Here is a 21,803-nt window from a genome sequence, read left to right as displayed (position 1 = left end):
TAATTAAATTAACACCTTCCATCCCCCTTTGCAACAGTTGGACTAGATATTCAGCAAAAATTTGAAGTCTTCTACTTAGGACCAAAGGGATTTGGAAATCAAAAGTTGAGCAAGCATAGAAAATTAGAAAGTGAACATTTTCCTGATAGCTGTCAGACTTCCTCAGCAAGATCACCAGCAGCAAGAATCAATAAAGGTAAGTAGTAGTTCCCTACTAAATATTAGTTTGAGAACCAGGATAGATTGTAGTTGAGTATATACTTCAAGGCAAGTCCTGGTTTGATGCTGCATAATGTGTAAATTGGCTCTGAAAGCAGAAAGAGATTATTAATAGCCTGTAGTTAGGGCTGAAAGTGTGTTACTGCTGGAAAACCTGTGCCTGAGGTGGTTTTGGTATTTGAGAAATCAGACCAAAAAAATCCAGTCCCAAGTTCCAGTGAGCAATTACGAAACAAAATCATCTAATCTGCAGCTTCTGAAGGTGGAAAAGTTCCTGTGTGACAGGAAGACATTTTCTTTTCTGGTAATCTCTGGTTTATCTGGAGGTATTGAAATAAAAACAAATGATGGAGGACAGTAATCTCAGAGAGCACCACTTCCTGCATGAATCTCTTAATGGTCCAGATTCTGCCAAAAGGTTTTTTTACTGTAGGATGTCTAAACAGGTAGAAAAGAACAGGGTATTTGAGCTTTGAGTCTTTGGGATACATTGGCAGGTGAGAAGCATTAATATGCTCTTTGAATAGACATGCAAATACAACTTTTTCAACAAACAGTGCATTGTTGGGTACTGTTCTGTTTTTGTCCAAATTTGCTGTAAATGAAGTTCTTCTGCTAAATTCCTAGTTTAGTTTTGTGTGTCACCCCCAGATCCTTTATGGGGAGGAGGTCCCAAAAGAGTCTGCCAGGCCAGACATAAGAGTCAGGCTCCAGAATCCTTTTGCAACTTCAGCTTTACTGAATAAAATAAGCACAGATTTCAACAACTATGTAATCTGTTAAACAATCCACCCCCACCTGTGTTTCAGTCAAAAAATGGGTGGGGATATAGTTATTTCAACCTCTCCTCATTAGTGTGTTGCCTTCTGAATTGCCTGTGTCCCTGATCTCTCCCTCAAGAAAAATAATCTGTCCTTCGTGGCCTCAGAATGCACACAATTGGGTTGTTCTGTGCCTGCACTGAATGTCTCAGAAGTTTCTAGAGCTTTAAGACACATAATTAGTGGGACATTCCCCTGTGGAGTGCATGCTCTGCCCATCCTATATCCCCTCAGTTCCTTTTTTCCGCTGTGTCGTTTAGACGTCCTTCAGAAGAATAGAGTGATAGAGCAATTGTCATTGAGATTCTAGAATCTAGATCATCCATATTTCAAATTTTCCCCATTTGTTTCCATTCATTCAATTGATGTTCCCCTGTAAGTTCATTCTTTTTTATCTAGCCGTGTTATTGCTTCCCTTCCCCCCTTTTTCTCTAGCCATTTTCCCTTTCTTTTTCCCCACTCTTTATGGCCTCACCAGGCCTGTTTAAGCGGTGCGTCGTTTGTTCAAACAAACACCTTTAACAGACGGACACGACCGCTGTCTGTTTTGCCTGGGTGGTGTGCAAGGGATTAACGAAGCTGGCCCTCGAACTTTGGCTCCAGAGATTTAGATTCTACCTTTGGGATAAGTCTCTCAACCCTCCCTCAGCTTTGATGGAGACCACATGGTCCCAGATCCTTCAGTAGAGAAGCAAATTCCATCACAGCTGCTCCTGGCTCTGTGTCTCCTTCTCCACATTCCAAGGAGAAATCTGACAAAACAAAATCAGCATCGAGGTTGAAGTTGATATCAATGTCGAAGACCTCGGCTCGCATCTCCAATTCGTCCAAAAAGAAGAAAGATAAGACAACTTCTAAAAAGGCAAAAAAGGTCAAGTCTACTCACATTGACCCACCACAACCAACTTTGCCGTCTCCTATCATGGAGGAGTCTTCCAGAGATGCTCCAGAGTCTACATCCAAGAGGGAAGAGCCCCCTTACCATCGGCCTAAGCTCCAGTTTTGACCGGTAGCTTGTCACTTCATACCAGCCTCTCTCTGGCTGATGTGCAATCTAGCCAGGACTTAGCCCATTCTAGCCCTTCATCAGGGCGGGCAATTGCAATAGAACTCTCGGGCTCAGAGTCATCTCACTATTCACCTAGGAAGCACTGAGAGAAGCGTAAACATATCTCACTTCCTCGGTACGTGCCTCCATACCGGGAATATTATTATTACCCTCAGTTTCCATGATATTATTCTTCTGACGAATGGAGAGATACCATCATTATGACCCATGCTTACTTGAAGAACCTCAGGAACAACTTTACTACAACAAACCCAAACGGGTCAGGAACACTTTACCATACCAATCTCGGTATTCACCATCACTCTCTCCCTCCCCACCACCGCATCAACACTGATCACAACAGTCTATGCCCACTTATCCTGCCACTCCAGTTAAACCAACCTTGAAACGCTTAATGCCGACTGTCCAATGTTCACATTCCAAATGATCAAAACACTCCTCTAAAGACCACTCATCACTACAGGTCACCACTACATATACAGGTCCTCATCCTCCTGCTGAAACAGAAAGATGCCTCACAAATCCTCCCGTTCAACTTCAACCTCCACCTGCATGATCATCGCTACCGAGACTGAGACCGATGATGAAGATCACCATCTTCATCATTATCATCTATCCAAGAATTAGAATCGGACTCCTCTCAAGAATCACCATCTAGTCTTCCAACATCCACCTCCGACATTAATGAACCCTCCATCTCCATCTGAAGACTTTACCTCCTACTCTCAATTGATTTTGAGAATAGCCAAATCCCTTCAATTAGACATTGAAGAACTGCCACCATCCAAAACTGACTTGATTTTTGATATCAGTCAAGAATAAATGCCTCCACTCAGTCTCACATTCATCTCAGCCATGCTGGAACTGATTAAGGAATCTTGGGATAAGCCTCCATCTTCATTACAAATCTCAAGATGGATGGAGAATCATTACAAAACACATGGAGATGACACTGGTTTTCTCACAAAACACCCTACACCCAACTCTATAATAGTAGAATCCAATCAGTCCAGAGGTCAAAACAAATCTTCCGTTGTTCCCACCAACAGGGAAGGTTGAAAGCTTGACATACAAGGCAGACAAATTTACTCTCCCATGTCATTCATGCTGAGAGTCACAAATTATCAAGTGGCAATGGGAGTTTATCAACGACAGTTGTGGAATAAGATACTCCCTATACTGGAATCAGCTCCTGATTGGCTAAGCAGCAAAGAATCGTGGATGCGGCATCGAAATCCTTAGTCATCTCCATTGCACTACGATGCCATGCATGGCTCAGGTCCACTGGCCTCTCTGATGATGCCAAATCAAGAATAGATCTCCCATTTGACAGAACCGGACTGTTTAATCAGAAAACTGACAAAGTCATGGAAAATCTTCACAAGATACAAAAAACGGCACGATCTTACTCTGCTCAGCAATCATTCAAGTACTCAGTACCGACAACAGTCTTTTCAACATCAGTCATATCAACGATTCCAACCTTAATGACAATATAAACCACAATAATCAGACAAGACATTTCAAGGCTCTTCACCTCCAGTATCATCCTCTTTTCAGAATCACAACAACAACAATGCCGCCAGCCCTTTTGTCGGCCTCAGAAAAAGGGTTAAGCAATACACATAAGCTCCAATTACTGCTCTACCATTTTAAACCTTGATTCCAGACTAGACTAAACCCATTTCTTTTTACATGGCAAGCTATAACTAACAACCAGTAGGTCCTCTTTATCATCTAATATGATTACTTTATGGAAGAGTTAAAAATACCCCATACTCTACAGTTCTTCAAGAAGTCTCTCTGCTTCTTTAGTCCCTTCATCTGATCTGCATAACGGTTTTTATTCAAGATACTTTACAGTTCCCCCAAAACCCCAGAAAACTCCATCCCATCCTCGATCTCAGACATCTCAACAAATTTATTCAACCTTGACAGTTCAGAATGTTGACTTCAGACACTATCATTACTCTACTTTTGCAGGGAGACTGGTTTGTCGTGATCGATCTCCAAGACGCCTATTTCTACATTTCAATTCACCCATGTCACCCCAAATTTCTTTGGTTCTGGTTCGACGGCATTACATACCAATTCTGCACTGTCCCATTCAGTCTATCTACAGTGCCGAGGACTTTCACGAAGTGTATGGCACCAGTCGCTGCATACCTTTGACTTCAGAGTATAAACATTTTTCCCTACATAGATGACTGGCTGATAGTCTCGACATCCTATCATGATGCTGTCAGAGCCACCAACCTAACACACTTCGAGATCTTGGACTCAAAGTGAATTCTGCAAAATCACACTTCGAACCTACCCAAAAGGCGACTGCATTGGAGCCCTTTTTGACTCTCTACAAGCCAGAGCCTTTCTTCCAAAAGAGAGAATCATCAAATTAAAAAATACCATTCAGCCCTTCCAACCTTTAGCTTCCATATCGGCCCATCACACCCAAAATCTTCTTGGGCTCATGGCATCAACAATCTCGGTTATTCAACATGCTGGACTCAAAATGAAATTGCTGCAGTTGTGGTACCTGTCATTATTCAATCCTGTGACAGACCATCCATCTATGAGACTAATAGTAACACCAGAATTAGCCTGACAACTCACATGGTGGACATCTCTTCTGAACCCACTCGTAGGATGACCCTTTATGCTCTTCCAGCCAACAGTGCAATTTACCACCAATGCCAGCCCGTCCAGCTGGGGAGCACACTGCCTTCATTACAAGATTCATGGCCTATGGACATATCAATCATCTCGAGCTTCTAGCGATTATCAGAGCTTTCCACACTTTCCTCCCACTCATCTCAGAACATGTAGTTCAGCTCACCACGGACAATACTACTGCCCTATACTACATAAACAAGCAAGGAGGCACTCATTCTCTGCCCCTTCTATACCTCACCATCGAACTATGGGAATGGTGTTATCAGCATCACATCTACGAGACAGCAGTACATATCTCCATGGACGAGAACTACATTGCAGATCACCTCAGCTGTCTGACATTGAGAACACATGAATGGTCTTTGAACGATACCATCTTCGATCGTCTCTGCCGTTGGTGGGGCATACCAACCATCGATGTCTTTGCTTCGAGAGCGAACACCAAGTGACGCATCTATTGCGCTCGAGCCGGAGCCAATGAGAACTGCATTGGAGACGCGCTCATGATAGATTGGGACAAGGAGCATCTGTACCTTTTCCCACCAATACCACTCATTGAAAGGACAATCATTTGAATGCGACACTTCCAGTCGAATGCGATTCTTCTAGCTCCCTGGTGGCCGAGGCAGCCATGGCTCACTCACCTCAGGTTGATGTCAACGGACTTATTTCTACTCCCACTGATTCCTGACCTTCTAACAGGAAGGCGGGATGGTCTACCATCCGGACATTCCATCACTGAATCTGACAGCCTGGAGGATATCCCCGCCTTAAACCATGTCCTCGATCGAGCTCGAAAGCCTTCAGTGCAACTCTTATACAAAAATAAATGGAAAGCATTCCTCTCCTTTGCTGACTCAAATAACTTACCTGTAATACCTGTATCCTTGAAGACTCTACTCACTTTTCTGCTTCACTTGTTTAACTTTGGACTATCCTATTCCACCTTAAAGGTCTGTATTTTGCCCATCATTGCTCATCAGCCGGCTAACTCCAAATCAGCTAAACTTTTGTCTCACCTGACTGTAAAAAAGTTTCTTAAGGGACTTAATAATATTCACCCACCACGCCAACGTATCATCCCTCAATGGTCTTTGCAACTTATCCTTAATGCTCATATGCATCAGCTCTTTGAACCAATGGCTTCTTCTAATCTCAAATTATTATCTCTGGAGACTTCCTTCCTAGTGGCGATAACATCCACTAAACGAGCTAGTGAACTTGCTTCCCTTCGCTCCGATCCACCTTTCATCCAGTTCCATCCGGATAAGGTCACATTGTATTTTGATGTCTCCTTCTTGCCCAAGATTGTATCTGTTTTCAACTTCAATCAACCAGTCATCTTACCAACTGTTTCCATCACCATCGACACCTCTCGAGCACATGCTCCACTCACTAGACGTAAGACGCTCTCTTGCCTTCTATATTGACAGGACCAAGGCCTTTATGAAAACAAATAGACTTTTCCATGCTTTCATGGTCCTCACAAGGGAGCACCAGCTTCCCCACAATCTATCTCCAAATGGATCATCCAAACCATCTCTCTGGCTTATGAGTTATCAGGCAAATCACCTCCTGATCATCTAACAGCACACTCCACTAGAGTGCTGTCAACGTCTACTGCCTTCCAGTGTGGGATTGAAATACCTCACATCTGCCGTGCAGCAACATATCTACCCCATCAACCTTTGTCAGACATTATCGTCTAAATGTTAGAGCACGGAGTGACGCTGGTTTTGGCAGAGCTGTCTTGGCATCTTTCCTACTGTGACGTCCCACCATCTGGTAAGTGAACTTGCTAGTCACCCAATTGTGTGCATTCACAGAGGCCATTAAGAAGAAAAAGAGGCTACCTGCCTGTAACCATAGTTCTTTGAGTGGTCCTCTGTGAATCCACAGATCCCACCCATCCTCCCATCTGTCCATCATGTTTTATCTTAAATAACTCCTTTACTCGGCAGATACTTATCAGGAACTGAGGGGATCCAGGATGGGCGGAGCATGCGCTTCATGGGGGGACGTCCCACTAAATCGTGTGTCTTAAAGCTCTAGAAACCTCAGAGACGTTCAGCGCAAGCGCAGAACAACCCAATTGTGTGGATTCACAGAGGACCACTCAAAGAACTATGGTTACAGAGTGGTCCTGACCCGACCAGATAGGCGGGATATAAATAAATAAGTAAGTAAGTAAGTAAGTAAGTAAGTAAGTAAGTAAGTAACCAACCTCTTTTTATATGGCACATATTTTTACTTGTCAATGGCAATTAAATTGTCTTTGCCTTTTCCAATGCCTCGGGTGGCTCGGAGTGGGAGGTTGTTAGTCCCAGCCTCATAGGCGGAGGCTGTTGTTTTCTCTGTATGATAGTTTCTCTGAGCCAGTTGAAGCTAGACACCTTTTGCATTTCTTTGGATGGCCCTGGTTGGAGCCAGTCTGGCATGTCTACCCAGTCTCTTCTCCTTCCTCTTGTTCCTCCAGTTCTTCTTCCTCTTTTCCCTGCTCCTCCTTTCTCTCCTCTCTCTCCATTGTATATCTTTCATACCTCCCTCTTTTTCTCTAGAACCTTTGGACACTGTCTGCTCTTCCTGACTCTCTCCCTCTCTGTGTGGTTCCCTGCTTTCAGACTCTTCCGAGCCAGGCCCATCCAATGTCTTCTCATTTATCACCTCCATTGGTGATTCTGGTGGGTTTTCTTCACAGAAAGGAATGTGGTCACCTTTCAGAGATAGGCTAATCCAGGAGAGAGCACCTTCAAGGCATGGAGTGAAAGGCTCAAGGGACAGTCTGACTCTAGATCTTTCAGGGAACCTCCCACAAGTTTGCTTTGTGTTGTAGTTTGTTGCTCCTTATATTTTGGATGGGCTGTGCAAGAATCTTACTGGGATTTTATTCCAGATGACATGGACTCTTACAGGTCATGACAGCAAATTATCTCTAATTAACATATGACGGGAAGACAAATAGCACCTCAGCAGTTAGCTGCAATTTGCTGCCATAATTTACACAATTTTGCTTATTTAGGAGTAATGTTCCAGTACGATTCTAGCTTGTATACTTATATTATTTAAAGATTACCTCATATTTATATAGAGAGAGAAATAGATAAGAAATGGATATTTTTTTTAAAAAAATAGACTTAAGCGGGTTGCCAATTTGGGAGTGAACCCTGTTGGTTTAAATGGTAATCACTTGCAAGCACTTTGGTTTAAGAAAATGCTGTATGCTCAAATGATTTTTCCATGGATACTTTTATTCACTGCAAAAGGACTTGCCTTGGCAGTATATATTTAAAAACTAGACTATTTAAGCATTATAGCTTTTGTTCAGTGCATATAGGAGCAAAGACCACTTTTTCCCCTATGTGCCATCAGGTCAATTCTAACCTGTGGTGACCCTTTTCAGGGTTTTCCAGGTAGAGAGTACTAAAAAGTGGTTTATAATCCCCTTTTTCTGGGAGCATCCTGAGACTGTGCAACTTGACCAAGTGCAGACTGGCTCTACTTGCATGAGGCACAATGGGGAATCAGGGTCCTAACCAGAGACCTAAACCACTGAGTTATCAAGTGAGCTATCAAGTTAAACCTGCAGTACGTTTCACACCTCTCAGCTTGCCTCCTGTGCTAGATAATTAAGTAACAAGTTAACAACCAGTTGCCTACAATAAATATGTAATGATGATTTTGCATATTCAGGGTTTCAGACTGTGCCTATGATTATCACACGGGCAAGGTAACATGTGAGTTCACAATTTGGGGAAGGAATAAAAAGACTGCAATCCTGTATTTTTATCTGGGAGTGAGCTCCATGTATCAAATGAGTCAAGTACGGAAATATGCTAAAAGTTTGTTTGTTCTGTTCTTTTCACAATTAGCATCAGTAAAATCAAACTTTAAATCTTCATTAATCTGTAGGAAGCATTTGTAGCCAAGATAATCTTACTAGGAAGCTTGGGAATAGAAAGTGCAACCATCATTGCAAAAATAAAGACATATGTGGACATGATTGCTGTGAGTTTCATTCAAGGTTTTGTCACATTTACCATTAAAAAATAGCTTGCTTGCAGTGAAAAACGTAAGTTTATGAACATAAAAATGCTTGTATGGAGCTGTTCACATATTGCATGTGCTTGTGTGCATGAGTCTGCTGAAGGGATTCTCACATGTGGAGCAGGACACACGGGGAGGCGGGGAGGTTGGAGTTTGAGACTGGCTTGTCTTCTAAGTTTCCACAGTCAGAGAATAGCATTGTGTAAGACTCAGTTATTCAATATGGTAAACATATAAAAGTATATTGCATATATTAAATGAATATATAGAATTCAATGTCTTTTTAAGATGCTTTGGAGACTACATATTCCCCTCATTACCACCACACACTAAAGATTTCTTGATAAATGGGATTAATCAAGTTTCTAGTTACTGCAGCTATAGCACTGTAATTAAATTCATGCAAAAACATTCACAAAATCAACATCTACCACCAATTCCTGCACTAAAGAGCAGTTGGGTTCTTACCTATTTGAAAAGCTACTCAAGACATAATTATTTTCCCAGATCTTTTCTGACTTCCTGAGATTTTAACATAAGTACAGTCCTGTTGTAGCCAATGTAATCTGCATATAAAGAATGCACATGAAAGTTAACAATAGCAAGTCCTTCTGTCATCTACTTACATACCGTATTTTTCGCACCATAAGACACACTTTTTTCCCACAAGACAGGGGGGTGGAAAGTCTGTGCGTCTTATGGAGCGAAGAAAACAGATTATATTTTCCTGTTTTCTTCTAAAAAATGTGTGTGTCTTATGGAAAGGTGCGTCTTATGGAGCAAAAAATACGGTACATTAATTATGCTGCCTATATGGTCCTTGTGTCCATAGGACCCCTTACGCATATCAGTTATGCTTTACAGAGCAACTGTTCATGTGAAGGGACACGACAGTGAATGTAAGTGAGCTGGGTCCAGACTTGTCACAGTCCCATCTTACTTACATGCACAGTCCAGTATTCATGATTTCTGTGATATGAACCATGCTCTAGTATGTCTTTTTCATCCTCTTGTTTCCTCACCGTGCCTTTTGAGAGTGTAAGTCTGCATGCTGTGTTTTGCCCTTGATTATTTTATGTTATATATTTCTTCCAGGTGCTTTAGAAAAAATAGCAATAACTATAATTAATAATGATGTTCTGCCAATATAGAATCACATATTCTCTCCCAAACACCTCTAATTTTGCCCACATATAATACTGAATGCTTGAAATGTAATTTTTTTTATATTGATAAAATTGGAAGATCTCTGCTGATAAGATATATGGAACATCTGGCTGACATTTAGCAGTGCAAAACACATGCTTGATCATGATCCCCTCATGTGGGAAAGAAACGTGTGGGAAAAGCAGTTTCAATGAAGCTTTCTGTGCTACCAGTTGAACAAATCTTGAAAAGTAAAAGGTCACAGAGGCAGTGCTTATGGGTGAGCTGAAGCCTGGTATCAGGGTGGAAGAGGAACTGAAGCCTACGTGCTTCTTATTAAAGCAAGAGCAAAGCATGCTACTTATATTACTGCCCCATAGGGCTTAAAGCATTCTCTCAGTGGTTTACTATTCAATTCCCCCCCCCCCGCAAGCTGGGTACTCAATTTACAGACCTCGAGGGGATGGAAGGCTGAGTCAACCTTCAGCTGGCTATCTGAGATTGAACATGGGTCGTGAGCAGAGTTTTGGCTGCAATACTGCGGTTTAACTACTGTTCCACAAGGCACCCTCATTAATAGGAGTTTAACTGACTGTTGTGTACAGGTGGTGGTGTTAATTGCTTCTCTTCCTGTGATTTGTAAATCCATTCTTATCATACTTTATGACTAAATACAAGGTTTCTTGACAAAATATCTCACATTTTATACTGTATATGGAATCTTTTAAAATACTGAGGCAGAAATGAATGGTCCTCATTATTTTGCTTACATAATTATTGTAAAAGTGGGTGTGAAGTCTGCACATGACAGTAATCTGATGTTCAAGTGGTTACCTCATATATAATATACAGCACAATTCTAAGCTTATTAGGACAAGTCTTGGTGGCATAAGCCACTACATCTGCCATATCCTGGATGAAACAAATAATGGCTACATGTAATATTTGCTTTAGAAATGGAAGTATTAGGTTTGGTTGTTCCGAGACAGAGAGGATTCTCTGAAATGTCTGTCATATAATATGGTATATTCCTAACGTTCCTAGCTTTAAAAAAACCGAATAAAGATCTAAAAATGAAAAGTATGTGTTTTTTTAAAGGTAAAAATGGAGTTTCAGAGAAGTCTAACACGAAAAAAGATTCAATGTTTTCTTCCTATCTCACTGATTTGAGAAACCGGAATGCAGAGTCTGCTGTTCCCCCAGTCAAAAGACTAAAGGTGTACTGTTTGTTCTTGTGCCTTCCTAACATAATGTCTGTGTATTTCACATTTCATGAGTGAAATATAGCCATTCAAATTGAACATTTCCTGTAAAATGAGGAGAGAAGCAGAGTTATATACAATCATGGGGGTGGGGGTCGTCAGGGGATGAAACTGACATGGTGACAGTGGTAATTATTTTAGCAAATGTATCTGGGAGGGAAGTTTTATTATCACCAGTACAATTTACTTTCAGATAAATTTATACAGGATCAGGGTATAAGGCTTAAATCAGTATTCACAAGGAAATAGGTTGTATTGCAATACAGGTGCCACAGATGTTGGCAATATATAACTTTCCCTCTATTAATACTGGGTGATTTCATTACAGAAATTTGATAACTGCATCAAAATCAAGATGGGAACATCATATATCTACATTATGTATTTTCAGTAAAATTCAGTGAAATTAAACCTTTGAACAGTTGTCTGCTTAATTTTATTTAACAGTGTTAAGGTATCATCCCTTCTTCCCTCTTCATAGAGTTAAATCTATGGTCTTCCAGCAAGATTTGTTTTCCAGTGGAGAATGGGTTGTAGAACTGATAACAGGGAACGAAATGTGGTTAAAAACCATAGATAACAGCTAGCCTGGGCTTGCTGAAATGCTTTCCTCGTTCCAAGCTGCCACTAACTAAATTTGTTTATTTAATTTATATATATATTTTAAAAAGTTACACACCTTTTCAACCATTGAGAAACACCTCTCAGGAAGTGGGGAAAAATAATGTTGTTCGTATGTGATTTTTCCATTCCTGACAAGGTGCCAGAAATATTCATTTTCCTGTTTTATTTGTACATGCATAAACCAAACCAATTCCATCATATATGAACATTGTAATAATCTCTATCTATTTTAGATGCAGATGTTGAATAAATCTCAGAAGATGGATCTTAAACAATTCTGTTATGCTCCTAAATCTTCTCTTCCAGGATTGCCAGGGTATTCTACTATCATAATAATCACAATCACTTCCCATTCAGATTACTTATTTTTTTAATGATCAATCATCACAGTTTTATTTTATATATACTATATATATACTCTATATATACAGTATATATACAGTATATATACAGAATATATATATATATATATATAGTTCTAATTTTCAGCTTTCTTGATTTTGTTCCTTTTTATAAAGGCTGGGGTGTGTGCAGCATTCAGGAGTCACTCAGCCTAAAGAGACAAATGATACTGCTGTCTTTCAAAGTTGTCTACAGGAACCTGAAGTCTGCAGAGTGGGTGGTAAGTTGTTAATGAAGGCTGAGATTTATTCTCCAGTGATTCAGTTTTGTGAAATTTAAGCACTGTGGTTCAAAAGAGGAGAAAGAATTTCAGCTGAGATCAGTGGGACTTGATCAGTAGATCAAAGTATGTACCTCTGTTTTTTCTTTAAATAGTTCAAGATTTCCATGTAGATTTTTCTTTGCCATGGGGCAACATACCAGAAATGTTGTCTAATATTGGTGTTTGGTTTAGTTTGTGATGTACTAACATGCCTATTTTTGTCATCAAGCTAAATAAGAGGTTGACTATGCTAAAATTATCTTCCAGCTCAGTCTCTTGAACAGTTAACATAGCAGCAGGTACAAGGGCCAATCGTTGAGGGCCTACACAGACCATCAAAAATGCAAAGAAGAAAAGGGAAAGTAAAGGGAGGGGGAGAAAAAATAATCAAAGCAAACAAATGAATCTTTTTTGGGGGGAAATAGGTATTTGGGTTTGTTAAACAATGCAGGGGGCATGTCCTAGTTAAAAATTGGCTTACTATTTCTTGAGGCTTTCAGGGCCAGCAACTCACCTTTCTTTCCTTTCCAATTGAAGTAATTTCTGTCAGGGGATCCGGGGGGGGGGGGGGAGGCTAAAAAATAGCTTTGGGAGCCACGTGCAGTCCCATGGCTACACTTTGTCTATCCTTGCTAAAAAGTATTCTTGCATTCTTCTAGAAAGTGAACAAGTAGCCTCATGATTTTTAAGACCAGTGTAAGAAATTATGTTGCTGTTTCACCTGCATTCTTATTATGCTCAATTACAGGTTTCTTTGTTAGCAAGCAGCCTCCAGCTCTGAATGAAAAGAGCCATCGGACAATGATTTCAAACAACCTCAAAGAATCTTTAATGAATAACTTGACAGATGCAGATAAAAGCAATGCTTTGTTTTCAGAACCTTTGAATGTGAACTTTGAGTTAGGAAATGAAGTTTGGGGTGATTTTGATGATGGGAGTTTAATATATGCAAGCACTTTGATTGCTGATACAGAGAAAACTAAACATTCAGGTAAAGCATGTAGCATGAACATTTAATGTAAGTCATTTATTCTTAGTGTGCATGCAGAATCAGCATCTGCAGAAATCCCCAATGAATCATAATGCAGAAAAGATTAAGAAGTGATTGCGGAAGATATTTCATTACATTTAGAATACAGGTTCTAAAATGTGACATAGTTTGCTCATTGCCATTTACCAAGCTATCAGAAGATCAGAACACGGGTTGTAGTGTAATGATCAAGCCTACTGTGGTTAGTAGATATACCATGCTTTTTAATATTTTGAGCATATGGATATAAACAAACAAAATTTGGTCATGTTTCATTTCTTATAAATCACCATAGAAATAGCTTTGTACATCTAGCAGGATCACCATCTTGTTGATTTATTGTTGCCTCGAGTATTAGAACCTTAATGGCTGTGTTAAAACATGTTTCAAATATGTTTACGTTCCACTTATAATGTGTTTTGGGTTGTTCTTATGTTTTAGAATCTTCTCACTTGGGATCTCTAAACACATGCCTCCAGAACTCAGGAGCTGTTCCTCTAGATTTAGGAAAAACAAAATGTGTTTTCCAAAATATAGAAAGCAAACCTGCTAGTACAAAATTTAAAAGGTAAGTATAGGTGCAATGTGATGATTGTAATAGATACACACTCTCAGATTTACGGTATATCAGTATGTGTCTGCCATTTAAACAAGCTTGCTTAAATAATTTTTCAATGACTAGAACTTTTAATTAATTCACTTAAAATGTATTTACTTATTTAGTTTAGTTTTATATATTTATCCCTTCTTTCAGTAATTACTTACATTCAAAATGGCTTACAGCCTGTATAAGATCCCACCGTACACATCCAGATCGCATAAGTAGTGCTTTGGCACTAATGGGAGCAGTATATAAATTGAATGAATGAGTGAATGGGTTGAACAAACAAACAAACAAACAAACAAACATTTCTCAGTTAAAGCACCAATATGGATGATAGCAAATGCTATATACAACATACAAGAGGGTGGGAGAAAAGCCACGAGGAGGCACCCTTGTATGTTGTACATAGGGCTGTGGTAAACTGTCGATAAGTGAAACCATGGATGCCGATCCTGTGGACATAGGGGTTCTACTGTACATTCATACTGGGGAGGCAACTCTAAAGTATTCAGGCCATTGTCCTTAAAGTTTAAATTAAATTGATCTTGGATAAGCATAGATAACTAATGGATGTCATGTAGCATCCTATGTTTGTCATGATTGATCATGGGATATTGGGATGTTGGGATGTTTTTCACTACAACTACCACAATTCACTGGGTGTTCACCCAGCTAGAATTCTGGCACTTGTAGCTGAAAAATCCAAGTCTTTAAAGGAGTTGCAGCAACAAAACCCTGAGGTCCAGCATATTCTCTGAAGCTACTGCAGAAGGAAAGAGTGGGTGGGACTTTCTAAACTCCATGGAAACTACTAGGGTTAGGGTTTATATATGCCTGCTACTGTATATATAAACTCTTAGTAAACGTGCTATAGATTAGATTTAACAAGACAGGAAAGAGGAAAGCCCTGAATGCTGAGAAAAATGTTTCTGAACATTTTCCAGATTCATGCTATGGGATGTTGTGTTTTGGCTGTGTGTCACATACATACTCATTCAAATATATGTTTCTCTCACATTAGGAACTCGGCTTTTCCAAATCTGAACAGGTGGAAGGTCTATCAGATCTAGTTATTTAAGCATAGGGGTTTGGAGACGAAAGAACTATTTGGGGCATAGAGTTCACTGATATGAATGTTTTATTGGTATGTAGTACCGCCAAACTTGAGTTACCTCAAGACAGAGAAGCCAAAAGACCAATGCATGCTGCAGATCATGAAAACAATGTTCCCAGTGACTAATGCAGCTAGGAAATAAGATTTCTACAAAAATGTCCTAAAAGTAGAGACAGATCATTGCAGATATGTTTAACTTTCCTGCAATTATGAAATATGCTTTTTGTATTCTTAGAATGGAAATTATGCTGGAAATTGTTACACTTTCAAGCTATATCGACCCTTACTGTCTTATCTTATTTCTAAGCATTTAGCTTTGATTTGGTTATTTTTTTCCTTCCTTCCTTCCTAGCTTTCCCATATTTAAGGAGAAGTCTGATGTCTGTCTGCGGAACTCCAACTCCCCTTCATTGACTCCACCAGCAAATGGAGAATATGGACATAAAAGTATAGTAAGTGAAAATACACTAATCTGATAATCATGTGAGGCTAGTAATCTCATGTATCAGTGTATGTAAGCATGTACATCACTGTATACCTTTATTACCAATTGCTTATGAAAAGTTGTTTCATGGGAATCCAATCTATGGGACAAGGGTTAGAAGCCAGCTGTATAGAGGTGAATTGCTGCTTATTAAGAAATTTGTGTTTGCATTTGTTGTGTGGCAAGTTATGTGAGTGGTGTATGACACCAAAGGCAAAAGCCCGACTTCTAAAGGAGAGGTAGTTTCCCTCTTAGATTTATGTCAGTGGAATTATGCTGACCTGATGTTTGGCAGTTTTCAATGCTGTTGAAAAAGTCATTCACTAAAAGCTGAATTCTGTCACTGCAGGAGACTGATGATGACAACAACTCTCAATTTGTCCCTTAAGTTCAACCCAGTTTCTTTCCACTGCCTTGCCCTGATCAGGCTCTTTTCACTTGCTCTTTTTCATGTCACTCAACATTTGCCTCATAATTATTCCTCTACCTTAGATTGTTTGTTTGTTTTTTATTGTTTCCATTTCTTTTCCTTCGGCTCAATAACTCTTCCTTCTTTTTGTCAGCTCTATACTCTTTTGCTTATTTTTCATTTTTGAAAGCCTGCAATTCTCTTCCTTCTCTTTTTTCCTGCTTTTTCTCTATTTAACTCAGCATGGCTCCAGTAGGGAAAGCCTCTTAAAATGGCAAAGCTTTTGAGGACTCTCCACATGTGTATGGTCCATGACTCATCCATCCTTCTTTCAGGCTCCACTTGGAGTCAATTGCAGGTGGCATTCTGCTCCCTCTCCTCTTATCGTTACTTCCTCTGCGAAGACTCTCATCCCTGTGCAAGAGCCCTGCCTACGTGACAGATGAAATGCAAAAGGCATCTGATTTTGAAATCTCTTTGGACAATGGAGTCATTACTAACTCCCAAAGCAACCATTTTGACTTTCTGTATTTCCAAAACTTACTTCCTTTTCCTCACCTCACTGCACATGCGCACACACATGCATGCACACACACACACATACACACTAATTTCAGAGTCTCCACCTGCCAAATCTACACGTGATATTGTGCTTTCAACTGCCACATCTAATATCAATCCCAGGTCCTCCCAGTCACTCTGCATCACAGACAGGACCCTCCCCAGCGTTTGAACCATCTGCTGACTGTTCTGTTGGGGTCCTAAGGAATAAAGACATAGATCTTGAGCTGCCTTCCACTCATGCTACCCATCATGCTGACTGGCCAGACCAGGAGGAGAGTAAATGATCTGATTGGTCAAGAAAAAGACTTTACATGGGAGAGATTATTTAATTTTGATTATTTTCTTACCTTTAAATCTGAAGGTAGAATTGGATACACCGCTTCAGGGTAAGAAAAATTCTACAATCACTGAGGAACCAAATGTCCTTTGCACTAAGGCTGTGAAGGAGCTCCAGGTCCCTGTAGTCAGTATACCAATGACACTACTTCATTGGGGACCCCAGCTCTCAATGATGGAGACACTCCTCCCAAAGACCCTAAATAAAAGTGCTCTGATTTGGCAGTCACAACAATTACGAGTTCTAAGCTCAAATTATTCGTACCTTTTCCAGTGCCTGGTTCATTGCCAGGCCATCAGTGCTGTGAAAACTTCTAAGTTCACTTATCACACTCTGTGAGTACATACTTGCTGTCATTCAGGATTCCCTTACCTTTACTGCTGGGAAGACTTCTGTTGCAGGAGTGGTGACAGGAAATATGTGGCTTAAACACTAGAATGCAAATCTAGATCTAATGTGACCGGCTACCATTCTCTTCTCCCTCTTCAAGGGATACTGTGGCCATTGCATACAAGAAAGATAATAAATGAAAAGCACTCGTGCATTTTGCTTCTTTTGTGGAAAGGAGCAAAATGCATGGGTGAAAATCTCCAGACCTGAGATTTTCATAATTTTTGACCACGCTGGTCAAAATTCAGATTCTAGTCCACCTTCCAGTTCCAAAAGCAGAATCAGGCCTCCGCCCCTACAGCATCTTGGAAAAATTACCAATGTTCACATTCTTCCTGCCTCACATTTGGAAAAATGATGGGTGCTTCAGATAAGGGACGTGGTGGCACTCTCGGTTAAACCACAGAAGCCTCTGTGCTGCAAGGACAGAAGACCTGCAGTCATTAAGATCAAATCCACGTGATGGAGTGAGCCCCCCGTCACTTGTCCCAGCTCCTGCCAACCTAGCAGTTCGAAAGCATGCAAAATGCGAGTAGATATAGGTACCACCACGGTGGGAAGGTAACAGCATTACGTGTCTAGTCGCGCTGGCCACGTGGCCACGGAAGATTGTCTTCGGACAAACGCTAGCTCTATGGGTTGCAAACGGAGATGAGCACCGCGCCCTAGAGTCGGACATGACCGGACAAATTGTCAAGGGGAACCTTTACCTTTACCTTACCAGCTCTATCTGACCACATTTCTGGTCAAAACCATTAGATGTCAGAAGGGCCATGAAGATTTAATTGAGCTGTCGCTTCCAACAACAGTTCTTCTTTGTTCCCTTCTACCAATGTCACAAGGCAAGTCTCGTCCTCTGTCATTGCTAAGTGGTTCAAGGCATGCATCTTACTAAAACAGACATACCTTTTCCATGAGGGCTGCTTCTGCATCAGTTGCTTCTCTGTAGATGCTCTTTTAAGGGCGGTCTCTAAGGTGGTGATGCAGTTGTAAGACCACATTTATTTCCACTTTGACAAGTATGCCTCATCTGCAGCCTCATTCAGCAGAAGGGTACTGCAGCAAGTGTTCTGAGCTTATGAAGATAGACACCTCTTCCCAGTCAGAAGTCTATTATAGCTGTGCCGGGTAGGTCCCATTATTGGATGGCTCCTTCGCACAGACAGAGCGTGTAATGTTGGCTTATCCCCATGAAGATCTATTCTGGTCATCTAGACTCAGCTGAGTAATGGCTGACTCATTCTTTTATCTTAATTAGCTTTTCTTGTAACTTCTTGACAAATGTTACGGTTTTGACACACTTCTTTCCTTCTACCTTCTCTTGCTCCTCCTTGACTTTTTTCTGTAATTTATTATGTAAAAAACTGGAAGGAGCCTAGGGGGCATGCATGCAGGGGCTTCTTTTCATCATCAGTCCTTTGTTGTACTTAGATTGTGGTGGGATTAACTTTTTACCAGAAGTCTTCCTCATCACAGACCAGAATGGACCTTTGCAGAGGTAGGACAACATCACATTTCAAACAATGTATATTCAGTTGCAGTTCAAATGCAGAAGAACTCATAATAGTGATTTGGCAGCCATAATGTCTCTAGTATAATTAGTACAGTATTTTGCATAAGATGTGTAATTTGATATGAATTGTACAAGTATTTTATTATATCAAGCAAAATACAAACAGGAGGGAGATGATGTTTTCAGTTGCTTGAAATTTGCTTCCCTTATGACTTCTGTGTTACAGATTGGCTTTCAAGGAAAAAATAGTCCCTCACAAGAGCTAAAAAGTACACAGATAGCTGCATGCTCAGAAACCATCTTGCAGTCTTCCCAAATCACTGGAAAGGAAGACTTTTTTATCTGTAACAAAAGAATAATGAAAGAGGGTGATCTCAGGTAAATGAAAAAGATTTGTGAGGTACTGCCAGAATTTGGTCTTCTGTTTGCATAATTGGATCTACAACAGGTATTTCAGGAAGGTTATAATCTCACAGCCGTCTGTCTTTAGGTTTCAATGTTAGTAAGTGTACTCTAGTTTGATTTAATGGAACCATATATTGTGCTCTGGATAAAATAATCTAATTTTATAAGGTCTAATGTAGCAAACAATGTTTCTCTTGTGCTTTCTTTTTCTTAGGTATCAGCTTTCTGATGATGATATTAAACCTTTTCTTGGAATATTTGATGGTATTTTCTAAGACCAATAAATAAGGCACATCACCAGTGGGGGGAAAATGTCCTCATTATAGGATGATATCTTCAGTTATCAAGCCTGGATTTTCTACTTTTTGTTTTATATCAATTCATCCATAGTCACTTTTGCTACATGGGTTATGTGGGAATAATCCAAATGCTATGTGGTTTACTTTGTAGTATTATTGAATATACAGCATATGTTTAATAGTTATTTAAAGTTATTTTTCTGTATGAGATCGTTGCTTGTAATGCTGGAGAAGATAAGACTGTTTGGAAACCTTCTATTACAGTAAATTCTTTTCAGCGCAAACTGTTTTGTTTCAAATTATACAATCTTTATTCCAGGAAATAAGAATATCTTAGCAGTATGCATCTCCTCAGTAACCACATTTGGGAACAACACTTAAGTTATCCCTGGAAAAAATATCTTCTTTGTGAGATTTTCATATTTGTCGGTTATTTGCATTAAATTGGTTTTATGATGCCTATACATTTTGGGAAACAATGAGATTTTAGAATAAAAAGGAATAAAGTTAGCTTGCAGTTTTTAAAGTGCTGTAATCAAAATCTGTATTATTCAACCCCATCCATAGTCGGCTCTGTTTTGTAAATGGGAAGCACTCTTCCGAATGCAGCAAAAGTCTTCAAACTCTTCTTCTAAACTCTCATTCGATGAATGAAACAAAACATTTGAATCCAGTCTAATACATTTTTGTCTTGACTAAATACAACCTTAACCCATAAACATCTATCACAATCAACAGCATTTATTTCTAAAATATTGCATAAAGCTGTAGAAACTATTCAGAGCTAGTTTTAAAAGTGGACTAATTTAAACGGTTGGTGAAAACTTCCATTTGTGTCCTGACATGACTAAAGTGATATTAATAAATATTCCATAGTCAGTTCTTCAGACTTACAAGATCCTGAAGACTACAAACAGATCTGTTTGAAAAATAAAGAATGAAAATAAAATTCTGAAATTGTAAAGTTCCCATTAAAATATCTCAAATGACTGTATAGCCATGGAACAGCAACAATATTTTCTTTCGTATTTGTCTGTTTAACAATATATATATTAAATGTAAGTGCTCATTCCTTATCCCTAATGGATGGGAGTTATAACTTCCGGGCTGCGATCCTGTTGCTCACATTAGAGCAGGCCCATTGAATCAGTGGCAGTTTGATGAATCAACTCCTCTGCAAGTTCCATTGATTCAAATTAGCTACTCTAGTTGTGACTTACTATGCTAATATAAGTCACTCCTAAAGTCTGCCCGTTTGAATAAATGGAATGTACAGAGGGGTTGACTTATCAAATTGCCACTGATCTAGTGAGTCTTCTCTGATGCAACCTACTACACTAAGCAACAGAATTTCAGCCACTGATTCTTTCCTTCTATAGTTATTTAAGGTGCCAGTGGCCTTTGTCTTTGGGGAGGGGCTCTTGAAATGGTTTGCAGCACACTAGCGCTTCTCTGACCACTGTAGGATCCATCAACCAAGTTAAAACAGATTCAGGCGACTATTGGTAGCAACCTAGTGATCTGGCCTGTTACTTATATTGTGTGGTTTTGCAACTGTCAATAACACCTGCTTGGGCTCCAAAATAAAACCAGGAGGCTATAGTTTCCATACTCTGTACTTTGGGTAGTTTTATTGCCAATAACATCATGGAAAATAAGTTATTCTCCAAGTTACTTTCTTTTCACTCTTAAATTAAATCCTGCCCAAGGAGGGGGATTAGTAGTTATTAATGTTTTTATTTCAGTCTTAAAAGAGATTAATTTTCAAAAGATAAATTCAAAGTTTCTTATAACATTTCCTCCTTGTGCAATATTGCCTTCATTTTTCATATGCTCCTCACCAATAATCTGTCTTGCATACTTTAGGGAATAGCTTCAGTACTTTTTGCAATATGTCTTCTACTTTTCTTTTGATTTTTAAGAGGCTTTAATTTCCATTGTCAGCCATGAACAAAGGGCACAATCCACCAGAAAGTTCATTCCCCACCCTGAAGAGAAAACATATCTGCTGAATCGTGTCCAAGATGTCACTTGCAGCAAATTATTTCCATTAAAAGGAGAACAAAAAGCAGGTGTCCAGATGTTGCAGCACAACTCCCAGCAGTCCTAACTAGCATAGTCAATGGAGGGTG

At 39.7% G+C, this 21,803-nt stretch overlaps 1 protein-coding gene across 1 annotated transcript in view; it reads left to right on the top strand.

Annotated features, from left to right (window-relative positions):
* Positions 1 to 21,426, top strand: part of HFM1 (helicase for meiosis 1) — a 71,279-nt gene extending 49,853 nt beyond the window's left edge. Inside the window, exons 29-38 of the mRNA XM_078391754.1 lie at positions 38 to 196; positions 8,692 to 8,787; positions 11,071 to 11,189; positions 12,092 to 12,174; positions 12,377 to 12,480; positions 13,271 to 13,513; positions 13,994 to 14,120; positions 15,623 to 15,722; positions 19,194 to 19,345; positions 19,587 to 21,426. Of these exons, the coding sequence (XP_078247880.1) occupies positions 38 to 196; positions 8,692 to 8,787; positions 11,071 to 11,189; positions 12,092 to 12,174; positions 12,377 to 12,480; positions 13,271 to 13,513; positions 13,994 to 14,120; positions 15,623 to 15,722; positions 19,194 to 19,345; positions 19,587 to 19,647 (1,244 nt within the window). The 3' untranslated portion in view covers positions 19,648 to 21,426. The remainder of the gene's footprint in view (positions 1 to 37; positions 197 to 8,691; positions 8,788 to 11,070; positions 11,190 to 12,091; positions 12,175 to 12,376; positions 12,481 to 13,270; positions 13,514 to 13,993; positions 14,121 to 15,622; positions 15,723 to 19,193; positions 19,346 to 19,586) is intronic.
* Positions 21,427 to 21,803: the final 377 nt, after the last annotated feature.

Source organism: Pogona vitticeps, chromosome 4 (assembly GCF_051106095.1).
Source record: "Pogona vitticeps strain Pit_001003342236 chromosome 4, PviZW2.1, whole genome shotgun sequence".
Taxonomy (NCBI): domain Eukaryota; kingdom Metazoa; phylum Chordata; class Lepidosauria; order Squamata; family Agamidae; genus Pogona; species Pogona vitticeps.
This window is presented reverse-complemented; position numbering and strand designations above follow the sequence as displayed.